Genomic DNA, 13,788 nt, shown 5'->3' with positions numbered 1-13,788 from the left:
TCCAGTCCAAAATGCCAATAGCACTGAAATTAGGAAACTGCTATAAGGTATGTCTCATTTTATCTCTTATCCCTTCCTCTGTCAGAAGCAGGCTGAAATAGAAGTTCAAAAATAAACTGGTAAGAGAGAATTCTTGTGCCCTAAGCTGAGCCATGGACTTTATGGGAATGCTCATTCCTGGAATGAAATAATAATTCCTTTTTTTTTTTTAAGATTTTTGTTTATTTATTTGTCAGAGAGAGAGAGAGCACGAGCAGGGGGAGCAACAGGCAGAGGGAGAAACAGGCTCCCCGCCGAGCAAGGATCCCGATGCAGGGCTCGATCCCAGGACCCCAGGATCATGACCTGAGCCGAAGGCAGATATTTAACCAACTGAGCCACCTGGGTGTCCCTACTTCAACCTTTCTGTGCTCAGTTTCCTCATCTTCAAAACAGAGATAACCAACTGAGCCACCTAGGTGTCCCTGAAATAATAATTCTTAAAGTACCCACCTCTTTGGGGTTGTTTTGAAGATTAAATGGTTAGTTCATGCATGTAAAAATATTAGAGCAATGCATGGCACACTCAATAAAATAAATGTTTCCAAACAAAGCAAAACCCTGCTTTGTCTCTGCTATTGCACTATAGTTTTAATGTATTTTATTTAAGATTCTGATAGCTAGGGAAATGCAAGAGAACAAGGTTAGTAATAGCAGATATTCCTCCCTCCTTGGTTCTTATTAATAGCTGGACTTTTCAAGCTTTAAAAATAAAAGTTCCAGGGCTCCTGGCTGGCTCAGTCGGTGGAGCATGCAATTCATGATCTCAGGCTCATGAGTTCAAGCCCCACATTTGGTGTAAAGATTATTTAAAAATAATAGTAAATAATAAATTATAAAAATAAATTATAAAAATAAAAGTTGCAGCAGCAGCTATTCTTGTTTTTTTTTCTTTTTTTTTAAAGATTTTATTTATTTGACAGAGAAAGACACAGTGAGAGAGGGAACACAAGCAGGGGGAGTAGGAGAGGGAGAAGCAGGCCTCCCGCAGAGCCGGGAGCCTGATGCGGGGCTCGATCCAGGACGCTGGGATCATGACCTGAGCCAAAGGCAGATGCTTAATGCCTGAGCCACTCAGGCACCCAGCTGTTCTTGTTTTAATCTGAACCTGCTGGGGAAAGTGTCTGTGTCCTGGGTAATGAGAGTGTTGGTTATATCTGCTTATCATTGAGGCTTCTCAGGGTTGGGGGAGTTTTCATGGGCTGGATAACTCTACTAGATTTTATTTGTACCTTTATTTTCAAGAGCTCTTCACCTCTTATGATTTAGAAGTATAAGGATGCTTTTCCCTATTTTGAAAATGGCAGGGGTCAGAGAACAGAAAAACAAACTGGGGTTGATATGGCTTGAATACATCAGCTACCTCAACTGCTCTACCTTTGATTTCTCAAGTGCCCAAGGAAGCAAAAGAAGTTAGAGATTTATTTACTGCTATTCTTTTTTAAGTTGATAATCAAGGAGATGGTGTAGTAGAAGAAAGGGCACTTTTCTACTTACTGGATATGTGTGGAATGCTTAAATTTAGCTAAACACGGGTGGCCTCTCAGCCATTTCTTCATCCATGAAATGAGGACCTGTAAGATTATCTGACCTACCAGGGCACCTGGGTGGCTCAGTCGTTCAGCGTCTGCCTTCGGCTCAGGTCATGATCCTAGGGTCCTGGGATCGAGCCCCGCATCGGGCTCCCTGCTCCGCGGGAGGCCTGCTTCTCCCTCTCCCAGTCCCCCTGCTTGTGTTCCCTTTCTTGCTGTCTCTCTCTCTCTCTCTGTCAAATAAATAAATAAAATCTAAAAAAAAAAAAAAAAAAGATTATCTGACCTACCTCCTCTGTGAAGATCAGTGAGAAGAGGTGTGTGAAGCCCTGCTCACATATAAGGTAAATGGAAATAGAGATGCTTCTGCTAGTGTCCCATTCTCCTTCCTCACCAGGAGTCCCGGCCGCTACACATTGTGCTGGGAAATGAAGCCTGTGACTTGGACTCCATGGTGTCGGCTCTTGCCCTGGCTTTTTACCTGGCAAAGGTGAGTACTTAGCAACAGAGTCCCTTAGAATGAAAAGATCTGGATGCAAGTCCCAGCTCTGCTACTTAACACTATTTAGTCTTGGGTCAGTTAAATTCCTTGACTTTGCTGAGTCTCAGGTCACCATCTGTAGAATCTGAAATGATACTATTTTGCAATGTTGCTGGGAGGATCAAATGAGTAGATGTATTTTGAAGAAATTGTAAATCATAAAGCAATATTCGAACGGTTGATTATTGAGTTCTTCTGGGTACCAGTGATCTCATGCCCAGGTCAGTTTTTGAGGACTGATAATCCCTTCTCCGAAGCATCTAGAACTAGGTCTTTTCCATGAGTTATCTTGTTGACCTTCATGTTATGCTAAGAAGGAAAGAGGGCAAGAGTTGTCCTTTTTTTTTTTTTTTAAGATTTTATTTATTTATTTATTTATTTGACAGAGACACAACGAGAGAGGGAACACAAGCAGGGGGAGTGGGAGAGGGAGAAGCAGGCTTCCCGCTGAGCAGGGAGCCCAATGCGGGGCTCGATCCCAGGACCTGGGATCATGACCTGAGCCAAAGGCAGACCTTAACGACTGTGAGCCACCTAGGTGCCCTGGTCCTTCTATTTGTTTATCAACTGGGTAATCGTGGCTTTGAGAAAGTCAGTGACTTACCCAAGATCACATCTCCTTTAGTCCCAATAATTTTGTTATTTTTCCTGTTTATTCCAAAACATTGCCATGTGTTCTTTTCACTTTCCTTATCCAGACGACAGAGGCTGAGGAAGTCTTTGTGCCAGTCTTAAATATAAATCGTTCTGAGCTACCTCTACGAGGTGACAATGTCTTCTTCCTTCAGAAGATTAACATTCCAGAGTCCCTCTTGATTTTCCGGGATGAGATTGACCTCCATGCCTTGCACCAGGCTGGCCAACTCACCCTTATCCTTGTTGACCATCATGTCTTACCCAAGTAAGTAGAAGGAAGTTAAGCCGATACTTATCAGGTGCCATGTTGAGTTCTGATGATTAAGAAATAAAGAGAGGAAGAAAGAATTTCTGCTCTTGGGATCTCACAGGCTAATTGTAACTGCTGGGTCAAGTCAGATATAGAAAATCAACAGAAAATGTTGTCAGTTCTCCAGTTATGCAAGTAACAAAAAGAAAGGGAAACATGGAGAGGTGAAACTAGAGGAGAACTCAGAAATCATTTAAAGCTGCCTTTGGTATCACTATTTTGTGGCAGATTTGTTGTAATAGAAGTTTTTGAGTAATGGCTACAACTCTATTTTTAATTTTTAAAAAGCAAAATTATTTCCTACGTAAGGCAGTATATCTCATTAGTTGCATCGTGATGGGCGTTGGAGGTGTGTGATAACCGACACTCTGGAGGCCAAGAGGTGCACGAAGGACAGGGTAGTTAAATATACTCAAGGGGAGCAGAGGGCGTGAGGAAAGGTTTCCTAAGAGAGTTGACCCTTGATCCCACTCTTGAGTGTTTGCTCCTGGAGTGGGGAGGCAAGGTAGTTAGGAGAAGCATCCAGGCAGAGAAAGGAATTAATATAAGCAAAGGCAGACAGGCATGAAGTAGCATGGTAAGTTGGCAGAACTGGAATTTGTTTTGCATATGGCTGGAGCATAAAATGAGACAGGGAAGTAGGACAGAGGGAGAGGTGAGACGAGGGGGGTCGGTGGGGGCCAGATCGCAGGCCTGCCAAGGAGACGAGACTTGTTAGGGTAATGGGGAACTATGGGGAGTTACGTTTATTCCAGATCCTAACAAAATCAAATCTGCATTTTTCAAATGATCATTCAGCAGCTTTGTGGAGGACAGCACAGGGGGGCCCAAGATCAGGAGTTGGTCTTTGCTTAGGAGACTGTTGGAATAATCCAGGTGAGGGGTACTGAGGGCCAAGAATAAGGCAGTAGCAGAGCCATGGTGGTGGTGGTTGGGGTTGGGTAGAAAAGATAGAAGCCATAGAATCTGATGAACTGTGTGGAATTTGGGTATTAAGTGGATTGAGATGACAGGAGAGATTTAGATGTTGGATGCCAAGGGTGTCAATCCAAAAGGCAACTTTGAAGGACATCAAATACTTGTAGGTACTTGTAGCTGATACTTCACCAAATTCACTTATACACTATTTAAAGATGACTTCAGTTACAACACGTAAGAAAAGAATTGAGAACAGCGAGGCAGAGGTAGAAGTGACCAAAGTTCTGAATGTTTGCCGAAGATGTGCATTTTCCTTCACGGGTGAGGTGGAGATTTGGTTAGAACCAGCCGGAGTGCCCCTACGCATCTTTCCTTCTCTTCTCCCTGCACCCCGCTTCCCCACACAGAGGTGACGCAGCCCTGGAGGAGGCGGTAGCCGAGGTGCTAGACCATCGGCCCATCGAGCAGAGGCACTGCCCTCCCTGCCACGTGTCGGTGGAGCTGGTGGGGTCCTGCGCTACCCTGGTGACCGAGAGAATCCTGCAGGGGGCACCAGAGATCTTGGACAGGCAAACTGCAGCCCTTCTGCACGGTGAGGGTGGCTTTCGGGTCAGGAGAGGGGAAAAGTCTATTTCTTTTTAAGTCTAGGTCCTCATTCTTTTTTTTAATTTTTTTTTTAAGATTTTATTTATTTATTTGTCAGAGAGAGCACAAGCAGGGGGAGTGGGGGAGGGAGAAGCGATGTAGGACTCGATCCCAGGACCCCGGGATCATGACCTGAGCTGAAGGCAGACGTTTAACGACTGAGCCACCCAGTTTTCCCGAGAGTGGAAAAGTCTAGACTTCCAGCTTGATCATCCTCCTCCAAGCGATCCTGTCCATTTCAAAGGCTGGGTCCTTTCAGGGGACAATTAGACATTAAAAGGCTGTGGTGAGGGACGCCTGGGCGGCTCAGTCAGTTAAGCGTCTGCCTTCGCCTCGGGTCATGATCCCAGGGTCCTGGGATCAAGTCCCGCATCCCGGGCTCCCTGCGCAGTGAGAGCCTGCTTCTCCCTCTGTCTGCCGCTCTGCCTACTTGTGCTGTCTCTGTCAAATAAATAAATAAAATCTTAAAAAAAAAAAAAAAAAAGGCTGTGGTGAAAGCAGAAAGGAAGCACGGGACAATAGACCTAGAGGCTGCCTACTGCAGCATTGTATGATGGAAAGAGAACCAGCCACAGAAGCAGGGAACGGATTCTAATACCATTCCTGTCCAGGAGGTTGTTATGTGACCTTGAGCAAGTTTCTTAACCTTTCTTGTTCTCATTTTCTCCATTTGTAAAAAAAAAAAAGAGAGAGAGAGAGAGAGAGAATTGGATTAGACTATCTCTTATGACTTCTAAGTTTCTTTAATGGAATTTGGCCTACAGAAGGGAGGTCGTCTCTCTCTGACTTGGTTTCAAGATCTCTGATGATTGGGGTGCTCAGGCACCCTTTCTGCCTTTTCCCCATTTTCCTGCCTACATTTTAATTTGGATTTGGGAAGTCTTACTCAAGACATAGTCCCAGTTTCTTGTTTTGTTTTCAGTGAGTTTGCCACACGGTCTTCTCTGTATTAGGTCCATCTAGTTTGAGGGTTATGTGTGTTCTAGTGGTTGTGAATGGAAGGCCATAGGATTTGAGTTTTGTCTCGTCTCCACAGGAACAATCATCCTGGATTGTGTCAACATGGACCTGAAAGTTGGAAAGGCCACTGCAAAAGACAGCAAATATGTGGAGAAACTGGAGGCCCTCTTCCCTGATCTACCCAGAAGGAATGACATCTTTGACTCTCTACAAAAGGCAAAGTTTGATATATCAGGTATGAAACAGTAAACTGACTTCTCTCCCTTCCATGCGAGAAAGCAGATGGGCGAGACTTGTTCATTGTATTCTTTTTTTTTTTTTTAAGATTTTATTTATTTATTTGACAGAGAGAGACACAGCCAGAGAGGGAACACAAGCAGGGGGAGTGGGGGAGGGAGAAGCAGGCTTCCCGCCGAGCAGGGAGCCCGATGTGGGCCTTAATCCCAGGACCCCGGGATCATGACCTGAGCCGAAGGCAGACACTTGACTGAGCCACCCAGGCACCCCATCTTTTTTTTTTTTTTAGAGAGAGAGAAGAGAGTGCGTGGACTTGGGGGCGGGGGCACAGAGGGAGAGCAAAAAATCCTAAGCAGGCTCCACGCTCAGCATGGAGCCCAATGTGGGCTCGATCTCATGACCCTGAGATCAAGACCTAAGCTAGAATCAAGAGTCTGCTGCTTAACCAACTGAGCCACCTGGGTGCCCTGATTGTTCATTGTATTCTTGAACACCACTGAAACAGTTTCAGAGCATGCATGATGATTTAAGCTTTATAGCAGAGGGAACCAAGGTAGTATGTGAGTCTGATCGTGAATTTATGAATCCTCTATCCTGGCTATTGGGTAGGAAGAGGAGGAATATACGAGTGTCAGGTTTCTGGTCTAATCAGAGAATATAGGTATATAAGTAAAGTCTGCTGAAGGAATACTGTTATCTGAGTGAGATCTAGATGATTGTTTAGGGAAGCAGAAGAAACATTGAGGGTGAATATGAGGACAAAGGAGGAGAACAAAAAAAACTTCCATAATTTTTTACCCAGATACCACCTGTTGACATAAAAAAAAGGAAAGAAAAGTACCACATGTACTTGTAGAAAGTTAAAACTATGCAGAAAGGGGAAACAGCAACTATTGGGACTCAGTTATTTAAAATAATGTTTTCTTGGGCGCCTGGGTGGCTCAGTTGGTTAAGCGGCTGCCTTCGGCTCAGGTCATGATCCTGGAGTCCTGGGATCGAGTCCCGCATCGGGCTCCCTGCTCACCAGGGAGTCTGCTTCTCCTTCTGACCCTCCCCCCATCTCATGTGCTTTCTCTCTCATTCTCTCTGTCTCTCAAATAAATAAATAAAATTAAAAAAAAATAAAATAAAATAATGTTTTCTTATGTAATTACATTCTTGGTTATCTCCCCTGTTCATTGCCCCTCAGAGAGAGGCTGTGTTTTTCGTCATCCTTGACCCGTCCTGGTGTCCTCACCTTCCTGGTCTGGGGACCCTGGGCTCTCCTGTTTGACCCCTGGTCTCAAATCCATTGTCTAGGACTGACCACTGAGCAGATGCTGAGAAAGGACCAGAAGACCATCTCCAGACAAGGCACCAAGGTGGCCATTAGTGCAATATATATGGATTTGGAGGTAAGAGCAAGGTGTAGGTGTGGGTGGGGGAGAAAGCCCTCAGTTATGTGCGTAACCTTGCTCCTCACTCCTGGCTCCCCTCCGTAATATGTCTTGTACCTGGGTACCTTCGGTCATGTCTGCTGGCACTCCCACAGTCCATGACCTCTCACTGCACCACTGTGATAGGCTGCATACTGGTTTCCCTACTTCTGCTTTTGCACCCTACAAAGCACTCTCCCCACAACGGCCAGAGTGATCTAAGATGTAGGTCCGAAAAAAACAAACACAAAACAAAAAAGATGAAGTCAATCACATCAGCCTTCTCCCTCTGCTGCCTTTTCATTGCATTCCTTTTTTTCTTAAGATTTTTATTTATGTGTTTGTTTGTTTATTTGACAGAGATAGAGCACACAATCAGGGGGAGTGGCAGGCAGAGAGAGAGAGAGAAGCGGGCTCTCCGCTGAGCAGGGAGCCCAACACAGGGCTCCATCCCAGGACCCTGGGATCATGACCTGAGTGAAGGCAGGTGCTTAACTGACTGAGCCACCCAGGTGTCCCTCTTTGCATTCCTAATAGAATTTAAAGGCCCTGCTGTGGTTTACAGGGCCCTCCTTGATCTGGCCCTCACCTCTCTCTCTCTGACCTCATCTCCTTCCAAGCCCCACTCCTGCACTCACAGTGCTATAGGCCCACTAATTTTCTTTCTGTTCATTGGAACCATTAAGCTCATTCACACCTCAGGGCCTTTGCACTGGCTTTTGCCTTTGCAGAGCTGGCTCTTATCACTCAGGTCTTAATTCAGATGTCTCCTCTTTTAAGAGGTTTTTCCTGATCACTGTAACTGACATAATATTCTCTGTGCTCAAAAATCTTAACAATTTTTGAATTTTGTTCATAGCATTTAATGAACTGAAGTAATCAATTTCATGGTTTCCTTGTTTATTGTCTATATTCCTCTGGTAGTTTATCAGCTCCACCAGAGGTAGGACCCTGTTTCTTTTGTTTCTGCTTTATCTGTAGCACCTTTGGCAATATCTGGCAATAGTGGGTACTCGGTAAATTTTGTTGACTGGGTGACTGAATAGAAGTTTGATAATGGTATTTTACTACCTGGTTCCATGTCATATTGATTTACATCATTTGACAACCTGACCTGAACACATTCCCTCATAGTCTGTACAGCTTTCTACTAAATACTAAGTAATTTCAAGAAAACAAAAGAGCCCGGTCTTTCCCCTTGCTGCCTCGTTTGAGAAACAAACATAAGAACAGAGAAACCTTGCCAAGTAGCATACATTGACACAGTACAAATCGACACATTAGAAATGCCAAGGATAGAGCAAAGCCCTGATCTGAAATAGCTGGCGGTATCATCCAGTAGAAAAAATACTACCTGAGACTGTGGAGAAGATTCGAGTTTGGCAAAGAACAAAGAGCCAAGGGTGCAGGCATCCCGTGTCTGTTGTTATTGGTATGCCCCATTGTTCTGTTTTAGAATAAAAATAGCTCCAAGGCAAAGGCCTTGCTTGTTTGATGGCAAGAACAGGAGAGCCTTGTACGTGCCAAGCATGTTCCTTACATGATCATGCTTTAAGTTTTAAAACAATCACTTTTGGGGCACCTGGGTGGCTCAGTTGTTGAGCGTCTGCCTTCGGCTCAGGTCGTGATCCCAGGGTCCTGGGATGATTGGGCTCCTTGCTCCACAGGAAGCCTGCTCCTCCCTCTCCTACTCCCCCTGCTTGTGTTCCCTTTCTCACTGCGTGTCTCTGTCTCTCTGTCAAATACATAAATAAAATCTTTAAAAAAAAAAATCACTTTTGACAAAGGTTCTAGACTCATTTTACAAATGAAGAAACTCAAGTCCGAGGAGCTTACTATACAACTCCGTGATCATATAGCTAATAGGTCATAGAGCTGATTTTCAAACCAATTCTCTCTGAACCTAAAACCTATATTCTCCCCGTTCTACCTGCTGCTTCCCAGCACATAGATTACACAGAGTCAATATGAGATACTGTTCTTATGGAGTATAAGCCCCAGGTTAACATGGAAAGAAACCCTTCGTGAGCATGTTTTGTTGCTGGTGACAAAGAGGGTCCGGCTGAAGCCCTTATCACTGCCCTGTTTCTTCTCTTTCAGGCCTTTCTGCAGAGGTCTGACCTCATTGCAGATCTCCATGCTTTCTGCCAGGCTCACAACTGTGATGTCCTGGTCACCATGACTATCTTTTTCAACACTCACAATGAGCCAGTGCGGCAGCTGGCTATTTTCTGTCCCCATGCAGCACTCCGAATGATGGTGAGTCTGTCCCTTCTGCAGCCTGAAGTCCCTACGGAGCTCTGCTTGTACGCACCACCCTGTGCTGTGCAGACCTGTCCTTGGGGAGCGCCAGGTGGCTCAGTCTCTTGAGTATATTGTCTGACTCTTGATTTCCGCTCAGGTCATGATCTCATGGGTTGTGGGATGGAGCCCCACATCGGGCTCAGCGGAGGGTCTGCTCGAGATTCTCCCCCTCTGCCCAGCCCCTTTTTGTGGGCACACACTTGAGCGCATGTGTGCACGCGCCCTCTCTTTCTCAAATAAATAAATCTTTAAAAAAAAAAAAAAAAAAGACCTGTCCTTGGTTCTTGTATTTTTTTTTTAAAGATTTTATTTATTCATTTGAGGGAGAGACAGAGAGACCACAAGCAGAGGGAGAGGCAGAAGAAGAGAGAGAAGCAGACTCCCTGCTGGGACTCAATCCCAGGACCTGGAGATCAGGACCCGAGCCAAAGGCAGACACTCAACCATCTGGGCCACCCAGGCGCCCCTTGGTTCTTGTATTTCCCGAATCTTCCCTCCTCGCTTTTCCCCATTCTCTCTATTTGTGAATATCCTTAATCATACTGTTGAGAAAGAAAGATTCCAAAGACAGTTAGAGACACAGTTCCTGTTTAGAAGGAACTTGAAATCAGATTAAAAAGCAGTGTTATAAATCTGGCATTAAAACTCGATTCTTGGTCTAATCATTAATTCCTCATCCCCGAAAACCAGTTCCTTCCTTTTTACCCTATTGCCTTGAAAATGGGAAACACCAGAGGTGCCTTTTCTACTACTTAACCATGCAGGGATGAATTACTCTATCTACTGCTAACTCTGTAGAGAAGAAATCCAAGAGCAGGTTTGTTTTCTTTCCTGATCTGTTTGGCCACTTTTCCCGCTTCTTCCCCTTTCTTTTCCTTTGTTGGTTACTGATTAGCCCAGGGAAGAATTTAAAAGTGGGCTTAAGACAGTCCAGGAATGTTTGGGATTTCTTAGGCAGTGTGAGGACTACCGAAGACTGTTCTGCATACAGTCAGATAATCTTTTGCTTCCAAAGGTTATGTCACCTTTTCCTTTTCTGGAAGCAAATGTAATTTCATTTAGTGGAAGGTAGTTTGGCACTGTGGAAGGAACTACACTTTTATTTATTTGACACAGAGAGTGCACAACCAGGGGGAGTGGCAGGCAGATGGAGAGGGAGACGCAGACTCCCTGCTGAAAGGGAGCCCAATTCTGGGCTCGATCCCAGGGTCCCGGGATCATGACCTGAGCTGAAGGCAGATGCTTAACCAGCTGAGTCACCCACGTGCCCCAAGAACTACAGTTTTAAAAGGCAGAATGACATGTTTTCTCTCCCAGATTTGCCACTTACTGCTCCTTGAGCTCAGGCAAGTCAATTGACTTCTGAGTGTGTACATGGCATAATATCACTCATTGATTAGTCTGATGTGGTCATTAAACACAAGATCGTATGTAAAGCACATTGCTGGGCACAGAGTAAGCAGGCAGCAAACAGTGGCTCTTACTAATCATGTCATGAAGGCAAGGGTGCTTTGGCCAAAGGAAGTGCCTCTCCCACCTTCTGAAATGTCCCTGCCTTCTCCCCACCACACCCCTTCTGTGCTGTCCTCTGAGGGTGTGCAGACACCTGAAGGCTCCCCACTGCACCCCTCTTCTCGCAGTGTGCCCTCCCTTCTCCTCTCCCTCCTATGGTAGAAATTACATAAAAGAGTGATTTAGAACACTGGCTTTGGTGGTGGACCTGGGTTCAAGTATCAGCTTTGCCTCGTTCAAACTGTCACCTCAGGCAATTACTTAATCCGTCTGAGTCTCTGTCTCCCTACCTGTAAATGAGGGTAATACCAGTACCCATCTTACAAGGTAGTGGTGACGATTCAATGAGATGATATTTGTAAATGGTCAGACTCGGCACTGTGCCTGGCACACCTTCCACCCCCACTTTGATCTGCTCATTCTTTATGCCTCTGTCTTGCCCCTGACCTCAATCTAGATGCTTGTCCCATTGTAGCTAAGGATGGAGATCAAGTTTTTAAGCACTTGAAACAACACTAGGTCAGGAGCTGGGGGTCCTGGGTTGTGGTTCAGCCTCTCCCATCATCTGTGGGATTTTGCTCAAGATACTTAAGCTCTTCAGGCTTGGGTTTACTTATCAATAAAACGAAATATATGATCTCAAATGTTTCTTCTGTTTCCAAATACTCTGTGTATTACCTAATGTGCCTTTTTCTGAAGCAATAATATTGAACTCTGGATGATTTAATTTAAAAAAAAAGTTTCTCTGTAAGAGAAGTCTCTATCTTAGAAACCTCAGCTGTTTGCTTCCCCACCTCATGTGCCATCTCCCCATCTCGTCTGCTCTTTAGATCTGTGGAGTGCTGGAACACTCCCACTCTCCATCCCTGAAGCTAACCCCTGCCCCAAGCACCCACCCTCACCTCCAAGCCTATCTTCAGGGCAACACCCAGGTCTCTCGGAAGAAGCTTCTGCCTCTGCTCCAGGAGGCCCTGTCAGCGTATTTTGACTCCATGAAGATCCCTTCAGGGCAGCCTGAGACAGAGGCTGTGTGCAGGGAGCTGGCAGACAAGGAATTGGACAGGGCAGGTAACTCCCTGGTTCCTGGACTGAGTCAAGATGAGGAGGAGCCCCCACTGCCCCCCACGCCCATGAACAGCTTGGTGGACGAGTGCCCTCTGGATCAGGGGCTGCCTAAACTCTCAGCCGAGGTCATCTTTGAGAAGTGCAGTCAGATCTCGCAGTCACAGTCGACCGCGGCCTCCCTGTCTAAGAAGTGACTGCTGGGAGAGGACAGGATGGTGAGAGAGGTTGCTTGAACCACTTCAAATGCATGTTTTGCGGTGTGTCGGCGGTTCCGTCTTCATGGCTCCGGGATCTGGTGTACTGTGTTCATGAACCGGGGAGAAGAAAGAAGTGAAAGAAAAGAGCTGCTCTGGGGTTGGCTTCCTGCCTTTTCCGCAGATCTCTGCCCATCAGACAGATCGTATTATCTAATTTAAATCTTCAAATCTGCGCTGACTCTCCTGTATGTCCCCGGCCAGGGGTACAGTGTGATACCTGCACAGTTCCAGCAAAGCTGCACAAGAAGGTGTACCCTCAGTAAGGCTCTGTAACAGAACCAGTATCTCTCGTGGAACCAAACAGCCTTGTCTCTGTGTATTCATTTATCCCCTTCTTCATTCAGCTATCTATTGAATACCTACTTCCAGCTTGATAGAAAATAGAGTGTGCTTTGCAAACTCGCAGAATCCAGCTCCACGATTCCTCTTTCTGTCCCCAGTTAGGTGACGGTAGCCGAGGCTGAGGTAGCTACCTTTGTATTCTGAGCTCATTATGACTCTTTTAAGATCGGTGGGGAGCAGCTAAGAGACCATTATCTTCCGTCCTGGTCAGCCGGCCTGGCTCTCAGTTTCTTTGGATCCCTCGGTCCCAGAGCCACAGGGACCCCAGAAAGACACAGAAGACCCCTGGTGCTTGAGAGTTTGGGTGATACCCAGGAAAGCCTTAAGACCACATAGGTACTCTTCCCAAAAGACAGAAGAACTGCAGTGAGAGCCCGGCTCTGGACCCTGCCTTAGCGGCCTGGCAATTTCTCTTCCATCCTGTTCTCTTCCTGCTCACGTTGAAAGAAAGTATGGAATTCTAATACCATCTGCCGTGAACTGTGGGTCTCTTGGTAAGACACTTCATTTCTCTAGGCCTCATTCGCCCCGTCTGTAAAACTAAGGATCTGGACTGGATGTTCTCTGGTATTGTGATCTGCCTCTTGGTGCCATTGCTTCTCTCCCTGCTTCTCTGTATTGGTTTGTTTGTTTCTCTTCTCCCTGGGAATGCTCAGGGTGGCTGAACTGTCTGTATTTATATGTGATTGTACCAAGGGACTCAGCCTCACGTAGCGTGTACAGTGGTATGATTCATACCATAGTGACCCAGCAGAGAACTCCCCCATCGACTTGTTCTGCATGTGTAGAGTCTCCCTCTTCCCTTCAGACCAACCTGTTCCCCTTTTTCCTGCCCCACAGCCCAGCTTCATGTAAGTTGCCCACGGTTCCACTGAATGGTGGGGTGCGTGAAACAGTTTTGGCATGATGTCTTCAGTATGAGGGGGATGGTATGACTTCACTTTGAGGGGATGATGTCTGTAGCCATTGGAAGGTAAAAATAGTGTGATTATTGAACCAAAGGAATTTATGTTTTGTAACTTGGGTACTTTATTTTGCATTTTGTTAAAGTATTAAATACCTTTTTTTTCCTGTT

At 45.6% G+C, this 13,788-nt stretch overlaps 1 protein-coding gene across 6 annotated transcripts in view; it reads left to right on the top strand.

The window, feature by feature from the left end:
• Positions 1-13,788, top strand: part of PRUNE1 (prune exopolyphosphatase 1) — a 20,267-nt gene extending 6,479 nt beyond the window's left edge. For 5 of the 6 annotated variants that reach the window (XM_073888491.1, XM_073888493.1, XM_025858419.2 and 2 more), the window contains exons 2-8: positions 1,969-2,061; positions 2,811-3,013; positions 4,384-4,568; positions 5,658-5,816; positions 7,118-7,212; positions 9,334-9,492; positions 11,880-13,788. In XM_073888491.1, the coding sequence (XP_073744592.1) occupies positions 2,023-2,061; positions 2,811-3,013; positions 4,384-4,568; positions 5,658-5,816; positions 7,118-7,212; positions 9,334-9,492; positions 11,880-12,308 (1,269 nt within the window). In that variant the 5' untranslated portion in view covers positions 1,969-2,022 and the 3' untranslated portion in view covers positions 12,309-13,788. Of the gene's footprint in view, positions 1-1,968; positions 2,062-2,810; positions 3,014-4,383; positions 4,569-5,657; positions 5,817-7,117; positions 7,213-9,333; positions 9,493-11,879 lie in introns of those variants that run through there. The other variant, XM_073888495.1, reaches the window with a different exon arrangement.

This window comes from Callorhinus ursinus, unplaced genomic scaffold (genome assembly GCF_003265705.2).
Source record: "Callorhinus ursinus isolate GAN/ISIS: 27379988/994484 unplaced genomic scaffold, GSC_fseal_2.0 scaffold90, whole genome shotgun sequence".
NCBI classification, from domain to species: domain Eukaryota; kingdom Metazoa; phylum Chordata; class Mammalia; order Carnivora; family Otariidae; genus Callorhinus; species Callorhinus ursinus.
Note: the sequence above shows the minus strand (reverse complement) of the source record. Positions and strands in the feature narration are given on the sequence as shown.